The sequence below is a fragment of the Dipodomys spectabilis genome, unplaced genomic scaffold (genome assembly GCF_019054845.1).
Source record: "Dipodomys spectabilis isolate Male_0828 unplaced genomic scaffold, ASM1905484v1 ptg000024l, whole genome shotgun sequence".
NCBI classification, from domain to species: Eukaryota; Metazoa; Chordata; class Mammalia; order Rodentia; family Heteromyidae; genus Dipodomys; species Dipodomys spectabilis.
In genome coordinates, this window is record NW_024870701.1 from 172,090 (window position 1) to 185,623 (window position 13,534).

The 13,534-nt window shown below is 42.2% G+C and overlaps 1 protein-coding gene across 1 annotated transcript in view; it reads left to right on the forward strand.

The window, feature by feature from the left end:
- The window catches only part of Dlgap1 (DLG associated protein 1), a 169,211-nt gene that overhangs the window by 110,096 nt on the left and 45,581 nt on the right, over window positions 1-13,534 (forward strand). Inside the window, exons 5-6 of the mRNA XM_042674982.1 lie at window positions 3,800-4,173; window positions 10,046-10,137. Of these exons, the coding sequence (XP_042530916.1) occupies window positions 3,800-4,173; window positions 10,046-10,137 (466 nt within the window). The remainder of the gene's footprint in view (window positions 1-3,799; window positions 4,174-10,045; window positions 10,138-13,534) is intronic.

The following is a 13,534-nucleotide window of genomic DNA, read 5'->3' on the forward strand; positions in this document are numbered from 1 at the left end:
ACTTTCCTGCCTAAGCTGGCTTTGAAATATAAACCTCAGATCTCAGGCTCCTGAGAACCTAGGATTACAGGCATGAGCCACCAGAGTCCAGCTCACTGTTTTAATTAGATCAACAGATTGATAAAACCCACTACGACATTGCTATAAAAGTTGCTAAAAGCATGCTCCACATTTTCACAGCGAGCTACACGGGAACAAATAGAGTGGTCTGAAAGTTGTCCCATGTTACAGACACCAGTTGAATAGCACAGCTCTGCACTTGGAGGTGCAGAAATGTTTAACAACCTGAGGAAGGAAATCAGAAGAAGGGGGAGTTGTCACTTAGATCCTTTTTACTTGTCTCTGAAAGGCAATCTTGGGTTGGGACTATAGATCAGGAGTAGAGCACTTGTGTGGTATGTTCAAGGCATTGGGTATTAAAGGCTCAAGGTTTAAGGTTCAAGGCTGCTGATTCAAAAAAAACCAATCAACCTCCAAGGTTTGAATTTCTCTTAAATTCCTGTTTGGTGACTGCAAGGTGCATCTTTGAGCCAACTCCAGTGGTAAAGTCTCAAAGCAAAGCAACTTCAACGTACCACCATGGCAGATAGTTCAAGTTCTGTACTCCAAGTGGGCCAACCTCAAATTTTTATCACCTTTGAGTGTTAGAGCCAGACCAGCCTGTTGGAGAAACCATTTCTCTACTCTACCTGACACTAGTAAAATATGGTTGGCCTGTGGAGTGTGTTGGACCATGCAGGAGGCAGAGCTCAAGTCTAGCAATTGTGCCAGAAGTAACAGGACCTAATCACCATCCCTCTCCCCATTACCATACCACAGCAAGAATTCCACTGCCCTTTACAGCAAAAGAAATGAAATGATTTGGGGCTGCAGCACCCAATTTTGAGTAATCTACTCAGAAAGAAGACACCAGGGAGGGTGTAAATAAGCAGTGTCTGCCCCAGAAGATGGGGCATATAATGTTAGAACTGGTTATATCACTTCTTTGGAATATGAGTGAACTGAATGTCCTGAGAATCCATCTGAAGGCAGTTATGAGTTTACATCGCACAGACTTGTCTTCGGAGAAATAATGTAATGACTTAGTCTCCTTAGATTCAAGTTGAGCATGTCTACCCTTCCCAACTCCCTCTGACATTGACTGCTGTCCCAAACAGAGTTTCCATCCTTCAACCCTTCCTGGAAATCCAGAAGTAGCTCCTGGTGGTTAGGTGCATGGAGCTAAATGGGACAAGACATCTCATCACCTTCATAGCTTGGCCAGAGGCTTAGCTGTGGGTCATTGGGAAGAAGCTGAGGTAGACTGGCCCTGCTATGGCTCTCTATAAACACACACTGCCATCTTCCTGAGTGGTAGGACCTCTCAGGAGACTTAGCAACAACAACAACAAAAGCACATTGGCTAGGATCTGGTGGCTCCTGCCTATTATCCTTGCTACTCAGGAGACTGAGATCTGAAGATCATAGTTCAAAGCCAGCCAGGGTAGGAAAGTTTGTGAGACTTTTCTCTCCAATTAACCACCAAAAAAGTGGAAATGAAACTGCAGCTCAAGTGGTTAAGTGCCTGCCTTGAGCAAAAAAGCCGAGGGACAGTGTCTAGGCCCTGAGTTCAAGCCACAATACCAGTACACACATGCATACCCCCCCCACACACACACATACACACATGAAATAGTAAACTGGCTTGTTTTTGCTCACCCTGTTAATATTAAAGATATAATATCATGCAGTAAGCTTACATGGAAAATCTTCTTGGGGGAAATTTTTGTTAATGAAATATCCAGGTAACTAGGAGGGGACCACACTTTTCTTGGGTACGTGCTTCCCACCCATCGCCCTTCCAGAATGAATATGCTCTTGGATAGTAACATTTATGTGACATTCTTTCAATTCACAGACAATCCCTGGGGAGCTGCCCAACAGAAATGTTGCTATATCTTTTAAATGTAAGGAAATTCCTCCAAGCCACTGGGCAGTAGAGATGAGGACAGCAAAACCATTTTATTTACTGTTATTGTAGGATATTTTCTTTGTGTGGCCAGAGGAAACATGGACAATACTGAAGCAAGTATTTTATTTGGTGAAATGGTGCCGGTGATCACTAGAACTACATACAGGCAATGAGCCAGGCTTGTGCAGCTGGGTCTAGCTCCTGGGCCTAACCACAGGGATACACCTGTAGAAGGAAAAGACATAGAGGTGGTGGGGGAGACAGTCCACATGGTGAATATTTGGTAATAACTCTAATAGGTTTTAAGGAGACTAGCAAAACTCTTCAGAAAGCTAGGAAAGGCATTGTTCTTTTTAGGTAAGCATTCTCATTTGGAAGCTTCATAATTCTCTTTTGAGCTTTCTTTTCTTTGGGTCGGTTGTGAGGCCTGAACTCTGGGCCTGGGCTCTGTCCCCCAGCCCTTCAGCTCAAGGCTAGAGTTCTACCACTTGAGCCATGGCACCACTTCCAGCTGCTTATGTGGTGCTGAGGAATCGAACCCAGAGCCTCATGCATGCAAGGCAAGCACTCTACCACTGAGCCACCTTCCAGCCCCTTGAGCTTTTTGTTTTTTGACAAAATGGTTCTTCACAAATGAAAAGTGGAAAATTAATGTCAGATAGGTGGAGAGAGAGAGGCTAGAGTCAGCTTCAGCTAGAGCCTTGGGGAAGACCTTGATTAAAATGTACCAGAACAGCAGCTACAGATGAATGGATTCAGACCCTTGACTTGGTCAAGTAGCTGTAAAGGAGGCACCTCAGGAATAAGTTTATGGAGACCAAAGACACACTCTGAAAGTGTTTCAGATACTATAATACAAATTTACTTACAAGCTGGGTGCTGGTGGCTCACTCTGGAGGCTGAGATCTGAGGATCAAAGCCAGCGTGGGCAGGAAAGTCTGCTAGACTCTTATCTCCAATTAACCACCAGAAAACCGGAAATGCTGCTGTGGCTCAAGTGGTAGAGTGCTAGCCTTGAGCTGAAGAGCTCAGGGACAACACTCAGGTTCAGAGTTCAAGCCCCAAGAGTGACAAAAAAATCATGAAAATTCATGAGACTCTTGTCTCCAATTAACCACCAGAAAACCAGAAGTGGCACTGTGGCTCAACATGGTAGAACCCTAGCCTTGAGCAAAAAAAGCAGGGGGACAGCACCTAGGCCCGAGTTCAACCCAACAACTGACTGAAAAACATTGTCTAGTGAACACCTATCCAAAAGAAAGAAGAAAGGAAGGAGAGGAAGGAGAGAAAGAACGAAGGGGGGGGAAGGAGGAACGAAGGAAGGAATTGAGTGTTGATGAACCAAACATACTTCAGGGAGCTAGGAGTCACTCTTACTCATTATTAAGAACAGTATACACATACTTACAGCCTCCTTCCTTTCAGTGCTTACTATAACCACCAAAATCGTCTTTAGTGAATTATGTTATTTGATGTTCAGCTACATTTGATGTTTTCCTGAGAAGATAGAATCCTTTTCACCTTTTCCATATGTGTACATAACATGTGGTGGCCTGTAAAGTTGTCTACAGTTGGCCAATTATATCTAATTCATGTTGATTTATAATTTCCATTCCAGAAACTTCCATTTCCGAGGCTGTTTCTTTCCGTCTTTTCCCCTGAGTTTTGTGAGTGATTTGCTCCATTGGAAGCTCCGCAGGGGATCTCCCTCTGTACATGGACTTGTTTTCGTCTTCTACATCTTAGGGTGTGTTTTGTGTGCCCCCATTTCCAATGGCTGTCAGACACAATAGCAGGAATGAAAGCCCAGGCAGAAATCACAGTGTGTTTGTTTTCACTGTCTTCCAGTGTCATCTTGCATTACAACATATAAGAAGACACCACCTCCAGTCCCACCCAGAACTACCACGAAACCTTTCATTTCTATCACAGCCCAGAGTAGCACAGAGTCTGCGCAGGATGCCTACATGGATGGACAAGGCCAGAGAGGAGACATTATCAGCCAGTCTGGTCTCAGCAACTCCACGGAAAGCCTGGACAGTATGAAGGCTCTGACAGCCGCCATCGAGGCTGCAAATGCTCAGATCCATGGCCCTGCAAGTCAACATATGGGCAACAACACTGCCACTGTCACCACCACCACCACTACCATAGCCACGGTTACCACTGAGGACAGAAAGAAGGACTTCAAAAAAAACCGATGTCTATCCATTGGAATACAGGTAACAGCTTCCCTGGGTTCTTTGAAATAGGAACCAAAACTAAGAAATCTAACACGTATGGTCGTTTGTGTTTGTTTGTTTAATCCTCAAGAGATTACTATTTTGCCACTTGAGATAGTTTAGCTGTGTATAAAAACACCTGCCAATTAGTGGCTCTGATTTCTTAATTTTTAATTTTAATTTTGTTAAGCAGTACTGGGACATGAAGTGAGAGCCTCATGCTCTTCTTCACTCCAGGCTATTTGCTCTGCCATTTGACCACTTGAACCACATGCCCACTTCCAGCTTTTTGCTGGTTAACTGGAGATAAGAGTGTCTTAGATTTTTCTGCCCAAACTGGCGTTGAACCTTGATTCTCAAATCTTAACTTCTTGAGCAGCTAAGATTACAGGCTTGAGCCACCGGCCCACATTTGAATTCCCTATATTTTAAAATGTGACCAAAATTATGAACATATTTGGTCTGAAGATGCTATTAGCAGCTATTATTTTTATTCTCTAAATTGAATATGCAGCTCCAACTGGAGAGTAATTCAGGGAACACAAATACAAACATAAAGTGCCCCTCAATTCTTCATGTGAATTTTATTCTCAAAACCAAGGAGTACACATCCAAGGATGTGTTATTAGGTTGTGTTATGTGATGTTAAGGTTATTAGGTTGTGTTATGTTATGTTTGACCCCATTGAATAACTTTGTAGGAACAAAACTGGGAATTGCTTTTCACAGGTATGGGAAAGTGAGACCGGAGCAATTGGTATAGTATGGGAAAAAGTGTACATCAGTTCTGGTCTAGTTGTTGACTATTTAATCATGCATTTCATAATCATATAGCAGACAAAGCTGGACACGGATGACTCATACCTGAATCTGAGATCTGAGGATCGTGGTTCTAAACCACCCTGGGCAAGAAAGTCTATGATACTCTTATCTCCAATTAACCAGCAAAAAGCTGTAAGTGGAGTTGTGGCTAAGTGGCTAAAGTGCCAGCCTAGTATAAAAGCTAAGGGACAACACCCTGATCCTGAGTTCAAGCCCCAGTACTGGCAGCTCAGCAGACTTGCAGTTCAGCTCATTGTTTCCTGCTTTTCTCAGGAAAACTTAGGCTCCTTCTGCCTTGTTGTTGTTTTTTTTGTTTTTTATTTTTGCACCTGTTTGGCGTGGGTTACCCTGCAGGAAACCCTTCTACAGAGAAGAATCAGTTCTCCTCTCCATTTTAGTGGTATGGATCATTCTGCAGGTGCCCACCCCGCATAATAACTTCTCAACATAATAGCCAATAAATCTATCCCCACTGAACCAAACCTAGGCACATAGAAAAGGCAAGCATGAGGTACAGCCTCACAACACTGCTGTATTTTCAGTCTGCTCTTCAAAGTCCACTTTTAAAGTGCAATTAATCTTTCTCTAGTAGCAACAAGTCAAATGCCTCTTTCTAACATCCAGGTTTCCATAGTACACATTGTCTAGTTTCCTAAATGCATTTGTAGCATTAGGGTTGGAGTAGATGGATGACTTAGAGGAAAGGGCTCAAAGCCAGACCCCGCCCATGTCTCCTCATTTCCATAAGCCAATTCTCCTCCCATCCTCCAAAGCAGCTCAGGAGTGGGGAAAGAGGTTGGAGGTCTTATTGGTCTCAGGCAAATTGATTGATCTTCCTGTGCTTTTGTTTCATTGTTTATGCTTCATAGGATTGTTTTGAAAATAGAGCTTTAAAGAAAATGTCTGGCTTCTGCAGGGTGCTGGTGGCTCATGCCTGTAATACTAGCTACTCAGGAGGCTGAGAGTTGAGGATAGTGATTCAAAGACAGTCTGGTCAGAAAAGTCTGTGAGACTCTTATCTCCAATTAACCAGAAAGAAAGAAAAGAAAAAACTGGAAGTGAACCTGGCACTCGTGGCTCACTCCTGTAATACTAGCTGCTCCGGAGGCTGAGATCTGAGGATACTGGTGAGAAGCCAGCCTAAGCAGGAACTTCCATGAGATTCTTATCTCCAATAAACACCCCTACCCCCAAAGAAAAGCCAGAAATAGAACTCTGGGGTAGAGTGCTGGCTAGCCTTGAGCAAAAAGAAGTTCAGAGACAAAGTCTAGGCACTGAGTTCAAACCCCAAGACGGGCACAAAAAAACAAAGCTAGAATTGGAAGATAGTTCAAGTCGTAGAGTAAGTCTTGAATGAAAAATCCAAGGAAAAATATTCAGTCCTGAGTTGAAGTCCCAATACTGGCAAAAAAAAAAATTAATTAATGAATTAAAATATCTAACTCCTAAACCAGGCACTGTTGGCTCACACCTGTAATCCTAGCTACTCTAGAGACTGAGATCTGAGGATCAGAGTTCAAAGCCAGCCCAGGCAGGAAAGTCCATGAGACTCTTATCTCCAATTAACCACCAGAAAACCGGAAGTGGCGCTCAAGTGGTAGTGTGTTCACCTTGAGCTGAAGAGCTCAAGGACAGCGCCCACACCCAGAGTTCAAGCTCCACAACTGAAAAAATAAATACATAAATAAATGTGATGGTTGCACATGAATGTGAATGTACTTAGTACCACTGAACAATCCACTTAGGTGATTAATAATTTTTAGTACATATCTTTTGCTATAATAATTAAAAATATCTACCTTACTATCCCTGGCACATGGTCATCACTAAGGAATGTTAGCTTACCTCTACTTCCTCAATAGAAAGTTCATTCTGTTTTCTCCCTTTGCTTGGTTACTTTCAATAGTTCATCTCTCCCTAGCTCAGAACTTTTTTTTTTAGTGCCAGTACTAGGACTTAAACTCAGGACTTGAGTGCTTTTCCTTAGCTTTTTCACTCAAGACTGGTATTTTACCACTTGAGCTACAGCTCTACCTCCAACTTTTTGCTGGTTAATGAGAGATAAGAGTCTCACAGACTTCCTGGACCTCAGGGGATTGAACCACAATTCTCAGATCTCTGTCTCCAGAGTAGCTAGGATTACAGGCCTGAGCCACCAGTGCCCTGCCACTTTGTTATTTTTAATAATATACATATATATTATGTATCTTTTTTCTTTCTGGTCTTGGGGCTTGAACTCTGGGTGTGGATGCTGTCCCTGGGCTTCTTTTGCTCAAGGCTAGTGCTTTACCACTTGAGCCAAGAGCCATTTCTGACTTTTTATGTGATTAATTGGAGATAAGAATCTCACAGACAGGTTGGGAAGGTGGCTCAGTGGTAGAGTGCTTGCCTCAGATGCATGAGGCCTTGGGTTCGAGTCCTCAGCACCACATAAGCAGAAAAAACCTGAAGTGGCGCTGTGCCTCAGGTGGTGGAGGGCTAGCCTTGAGCTGAAGAGCTGAGGGACAGCTTCCAGACCAAGTTCAGACTCCACGATCAACAAAAAAATAAAGAATCTCACGGACTTTCCTGCCCTCGATGGCTTTGAACTGTGATCCTCCGATCTCAGCCTCCTGAGTAGCTAGGCTACAAGTGTATCCAATGCCCAGCTTATATATCTTAATATATATAATCTTGATCAAAACTCAGCAGTTCTTTCTGGAGGAAAACTTGATATGATCAATATTTGCATATCCATTCCGAACTGGTGTGAGCACATCCCAGCAAAATATATTTATTCTTTTTTTGCTCTGCAGTTATATACCTCAAACAATTCTACATTTTTTTTTTTTGTTTGTTTGTTTTTGCCAGTCATGGTGCCTGAACTCTAGGTCTGGGCACTGTTCCTCAGCTCTTCAGCTCAAGGCTAGTGCTCTACCACTTGAGCCACAGCACCACTTCCAGCTTTTTTTGCTTATGTGGTGCTGAGGAATCGAACCCAGGGCCTCATGGATGCAAGGCAAGCACTCTACCACTGAGCCACCTTCCCAGCCCCAATTCTACATTTTTTTTGCCTTTTTTGCACTTAGCAATATATTTTGAAGAAATTTATTTATCAATCTTAACTTCTGACTTTATTTTAAAACCTCTATATGCTTATCTTAATCACCTCCCAAGCTCCACTGATGGTTTTTGCCTTCTATTATAATTCCATCTGTGCATGCGCATGCACACCAGTTCTGGAGCTAAACTCAGGGCCTGAGCACTATCCCTTAGCTTTTTCTGTTCAAAGCTGATGCTTTAACACCTGAGCCACATCTCCACTATGGTTTTTTGGTGATTACTTGGAGATAAGAGTCTTATCATAGACTTTCCTGCCTGAACTGGCATCAGACCAGGATAGTCAGTAGCTGCTGAGTAGCTAGGATTACAGGGGTGAGCCACCAGGATCTAGCTACATTGGATTCTTTTTTTTTTTTTTTTTTTCGGTCGGTCATGGGGCTTGAACTGTGGGCCTGGGCACTGTCCCTCAGCTCTTCAGTTCAAGGCGAGCGCTCTACCACTTGAGCCACAGTGCCACTTCCTACATTGGATTCTTGACGGCCAAATGTAGTCTTAATTCTCATCTTCTATTGGAAACACTTTACTAAATGTGATTTCTAGAATAGTTTCAAGATGCTTCTTTAATCTGGAAATACATGTCAAACATGTTTTACATGCCTCTGTGTATATGCATACATATGTATATACATCTGCATCTATGTATCCTAATGCTAGGCAAGGAGAAGGCAGACTGCTTTGGAAGTAGACCAAAGTTGTGTAGTTAGAATTACTCTTAAGATAAAAAGATGGTGTCACCTATTGCTGCCAGTGGCCACTTTGAGAGGTGGAAGAAGGAAGGCTTCATATTTTGTACTATAGACTTCTGTACCATATGAATCCTTGCCATGTTCCCCTATAGTTTACTTCTTTCTTTTTTTTTTTTTTTACTAGTTGATAGGTTTTATCATCTATACAGAGATATATTTTATATCCTGTGTGGAGAAATGAGCCAAACTGCAAATGGTAAATTTGCCTCTACCAAGTTAACTTTTTTAACCCTTTTTTTGCCAATCATGGGGCCTGAACTCTGGGCCTGGGCTCTGTCCCTCAGCTCTGCAGCTCAAGGCTAGCACCCTACCACCTGAGCCACAGTGCCACTTCTGGCTTTTTCTTCTTATGTGGTGCTGAGGACTCAAACCCAGGGCCTCATGCATGCAAGGCGAGCACTCTACCACTCAGCCAACTTCCCAGTCTGCCAAGTTAATTATTTTAGAGCAATACAAATCAAATGAAATATTACTACAGCTTAAAAGTAGGCTTTAAAATAAAAACGTCATATTATCTCTGATTCATAGTTGATAGCTTAAAACAATAAGGAAAAAAGCAAAGAAGACAATTTCAATGCATTTAAATCTTTTGCAAGCATTTTTGTCTTTTTTTTTTTAAAGCAGATCTTGGGGCTTAAATCCAAGGCCTGGGCACTGTCCCTCAGGTTTTTTGTTTGTTTGTTTGTTTTTTGCTCAAAGCTAATTCTCTGACACTTGAGCTACAGTGCCCATAATGATGCTTTGGAAGCTTATTAGAGATGAGTCTTATGGACTTTCCTGCCCAGGCTGGCTTCAAGTCATGATTAGGGACAACACCCAGGCCCTGAGTTCTAGCCCCAGGACCAGCACGAGAGAAACAGACAGTCACAGCCAGACAGACAGAGGGGAGAGAAAGAGTGAGAGAGAGAGGAGGGGTGGGGGAGTCAGAGAGACAGAGGGGAGAGAGACAGACAGACAGAGAGACAGAGGGGAGAGAGAGAGAAGAGAGAGGAGAGAAAAGGAAAGAAAAGAATACTATTGCATTTCACGAAGACCAGCAGAGTCAAAGAGCATGCTGATAAGGTAGTGATGGTTCTTCTCAACAAAGAGGCTACATGTAGCAAAACAGTTCAGCAACACTACAGATGTTTTTGGTGAGCTGGGTATTTGTTTTTCTAGGGAGGCACTGAAATGAGTCAAGTGTTTGTTTGATGATTTCTTCAGGTGGATGATGCTGAAGAACCTGAGAAAACGGGAGAGAACAAAGCACCCAGTAAGTTCCAGTCTGTGGGCGTACAAGTAGAAGAGGAGAAGTGGTAAGTCCACATGCATGCATCCTTTTTCATCTTGCTACTGGCAAGTACAGGGGAAGTAGTAGTCTTCATGTGGGGCCTACAAAGGGCAGTGGCCTCCTACTAATGTTTGGGGGTATTTAGAGGGTAAACATGAATCCATTTTAGGTGACTCCTTCTTAGACTATAGTATGTTTTAGCTAGTATTGTATTTTGAAGTATATCACATTGGCATAAACACTGTATGTAGTACTTTGGACTACCGAATTCTTCAAACAAAATTGGAGGAAATCTTTTGCCAGCAGTCATGCCTTGCAAGAAATGTTAAGACATTCTGAGCAAAGAAAAATCATATAGGACAGAAACTAATGTAAACAAAATTTAATTTTTGTGTATGTGTATAGTATAAAGTATTGGTATTAGGTATGAGTCTGTATACACAGAGGAGAGAGAGACACAGAGATAGAGACAGAGAAAAAGAGAAAGAGAGAAAGAAAGAGAACCAGACAGACAGACAGAGACAGAGGGGAGAGAGAGGAGAAAGAAGGAAAGAAAAGAATACTATTGCATTTCACCAAGACCTGCAGAGAGTCAAAGGGCATGCTCTGTGTGTGTGTGTGTGTGTGTGTGTGTGTGTGTGTGTACATGCCTCTATGATTGAAGGCATAGAATATTTGCCTTTCAAGCCATAGACTCTGGGCTTAATCTTCAATACCCCACAAAAATTTAAAACAATAAAAATAAGACATAAAAATTATTACAATATAGGGGCTGGGAAGGTGGCTCAGTGGTAGAGCACTTGCCTTGTATGCTCAAGGCCCTGGGTTCGATTCCTCAGCACCACATAAGCAAAAAGAAAACAGCCGGAAGTGGCACTGTGGCTCAAGTGGTAGAGCGCTAGCCTTGAGCTGAAGAGCTGAGGGACAGCGCCCAGGCCCAGAGTTCAGGCCCCACGACCGGACCAAAAAAAAAAAAAAAAAAATTATTACAATATATAACACCTAACAACAGAACTTGAAAATACCTGGGGCAAGGGTTAGCAGTACAGCTCAATGATAAGTATTTGCCTTGCACAAGTAAGAGAGCTTTAGTTAGATCCCCAGCACAGAAAAACAAACGAAACCACAACAAAAACAAGTGCTAGGAAGAAAGCTCTTAGAACTCTAAAGAAAAGCAGATAATTCCACTATTAGAGTTGGACAGTTCAGAAACTCTTTATCTCAAGTGGACAAATAAAAAAAGCAGAAGATCAATAAGGGTACAGTTGACTCAACAACACCATCAACCAATAATTGGATAGAATTGCCATCTATAAACTGCCTCATTCAACAGCAGTAGATTACACTGGCTGGTCAAGCTCACGTAGAACGATTACCAAAAAAGACTGGGTCACACATTCAGCCATAAAACAAACCTTAACAAATTTAAAAGAACATAAATCAAACACTGCTGTCAGACCACAGTCAAATTAAACTAGAAATCAATGACAGAATGATAGCTGGATATTCTCAAAATAGTTGTAGATTAAACAACACCTTAAATTACACTTGCAACAAACGCCCATAATAAAAATCTAAGAAATTATAATATATTTTGAACTAAATGAAAATAAAAAATATAACCACCAAATTTATGGAATATACCAGAACAGTGCTTAGATGGCATTAAATGCAAATATTTAAAAAGAAGAAAGCCAGGAGCCAGTGGCTCACACCTGTAACCATAGCTACTCAGGAGGCTAAGATCTGAGGATCATGGTTTAAAGCCAGCCCAGGCAGGAAAGTACATGAGACTCTTGTCTCCAATCAACCACTCAAAAACCTGAAGTGGAGCAGTGGCTCAAAGTGTAGCATGCAAGGAGGGAGAGGAGGAGGAGAAGGGGAGGGGAGGAGGGAGGGAGAGGAGGAGAAGGAGGGGGAAGAAGAAGGCGGAGGAGGAGGAAGAGGAGGAGGAAGAGCTGGAATCACTTGTCTAAGCTTCCACCTCAGTAAACTAGAAAAATTAAATTCAGAGCAAATAGAAGAAAGGAAATAATAAATATTTTAGAACAAGAATAGAAATCAGTGAAATTGAAGACAGAAAATTAACAGGAAACACGGATGTGTTAAAGTCTCATGACTGTGACAAGTCCCTTAAAGGTACAATGAAATGGAAGAATGATTTCTTTTGGCTCATGGTCTCAGAGGTTTTGGTTTATGGTACTCTGGCTCTATTGTTGTGGTAAAGTCAGAATATCATGGCAGAACTTGAAAGAACAAAGCTGCTTACCTATTGGTAGCCAGGAAGCTGAGAGAGAGAGACAGAGAGAGACAGAGAGAGACAGAGACAGAGACAGAGACAGGGAGACAGAGACGGGGAGACAGAGACAGGGAGACAGAGATGGCAATAGGAAGGGTCTAGGGACAACTCCCTCAGTGACATATACTCCTTCTAACAAGGTCTAACATCCTACTTTCTACCACCTCCCAAAACAGCACCCCCAGCTGAGAAGCAAGCCTTTAACTCATGGGCTTTATAGGATTCACCTTGTATCCAAAACATAGCATCAACAAAACCAAAATATGACTCTGTGTGTGTGCCAGCCCTGGGGCATGAACTCAGGACCTGGGTATTATTTGAACTATTTTGCTCAATGCTATTGCTCTACTTGAGCCATAGCTCAATTTCCAGCTTTTTTGGTGCTCAATGGAGGTAGGAGTCTTACAGAGCTATTCTGCCCAGGCTGGCTTTGATCTGTAATCCTCAGATCTCAGTCTCCTGAGTAATTAATTAGGGTTACGGCCACAAACCTTGGGTGCCTGGCCAAAATATGATTCTTGAAAAGATAAATAAATTGATAAGCCAGGCAAACAAAGAAAAAAGATTGAAGACAATTTATCATCATGAAACATGAAAGGAAATGTATCATTGCAGCTATCCTGGTCATTAAAAAAATAACAAATATAGTTCAAGTGGTAAAACACCAGCCTTGAGCGAAAAAAGCCAAGCATAGGAATGAGGCCCTGAGTTTAAGCCTGAGTACTGACACAAAAATAAAAGATAAAAGTTTTAATTTTCTTTTATTTTTATATTTTTAAATTTTTTGTTGGTTGTAGGGCTTGATCTCTGAGTCTAGACACTGTCCCTGAGCTCTTTAGCTCAAAGCCAGTACTCTACCAACTGAGCCACAGTGCCACTCCTGATTTTCTGGTGGTTAACTGGAAATAAGAGTCTCACAGAGTTTCCTGCCTGGGCTGGCTTTGAACCTCAATCCTCAGATCTCAGCCTCCTGTAGCCAGGATTACAGGCATGAGCCACCAGCACCCAGTTTAAAGTTTTAATTCTTAAAGGTGGATAGATATTATTCTTAATGTCAGTGTGTTATGGGGGAGTGGTTTAAATTCTCTTAAACAATACCTTACCTGTTGGATGGTGTACACAC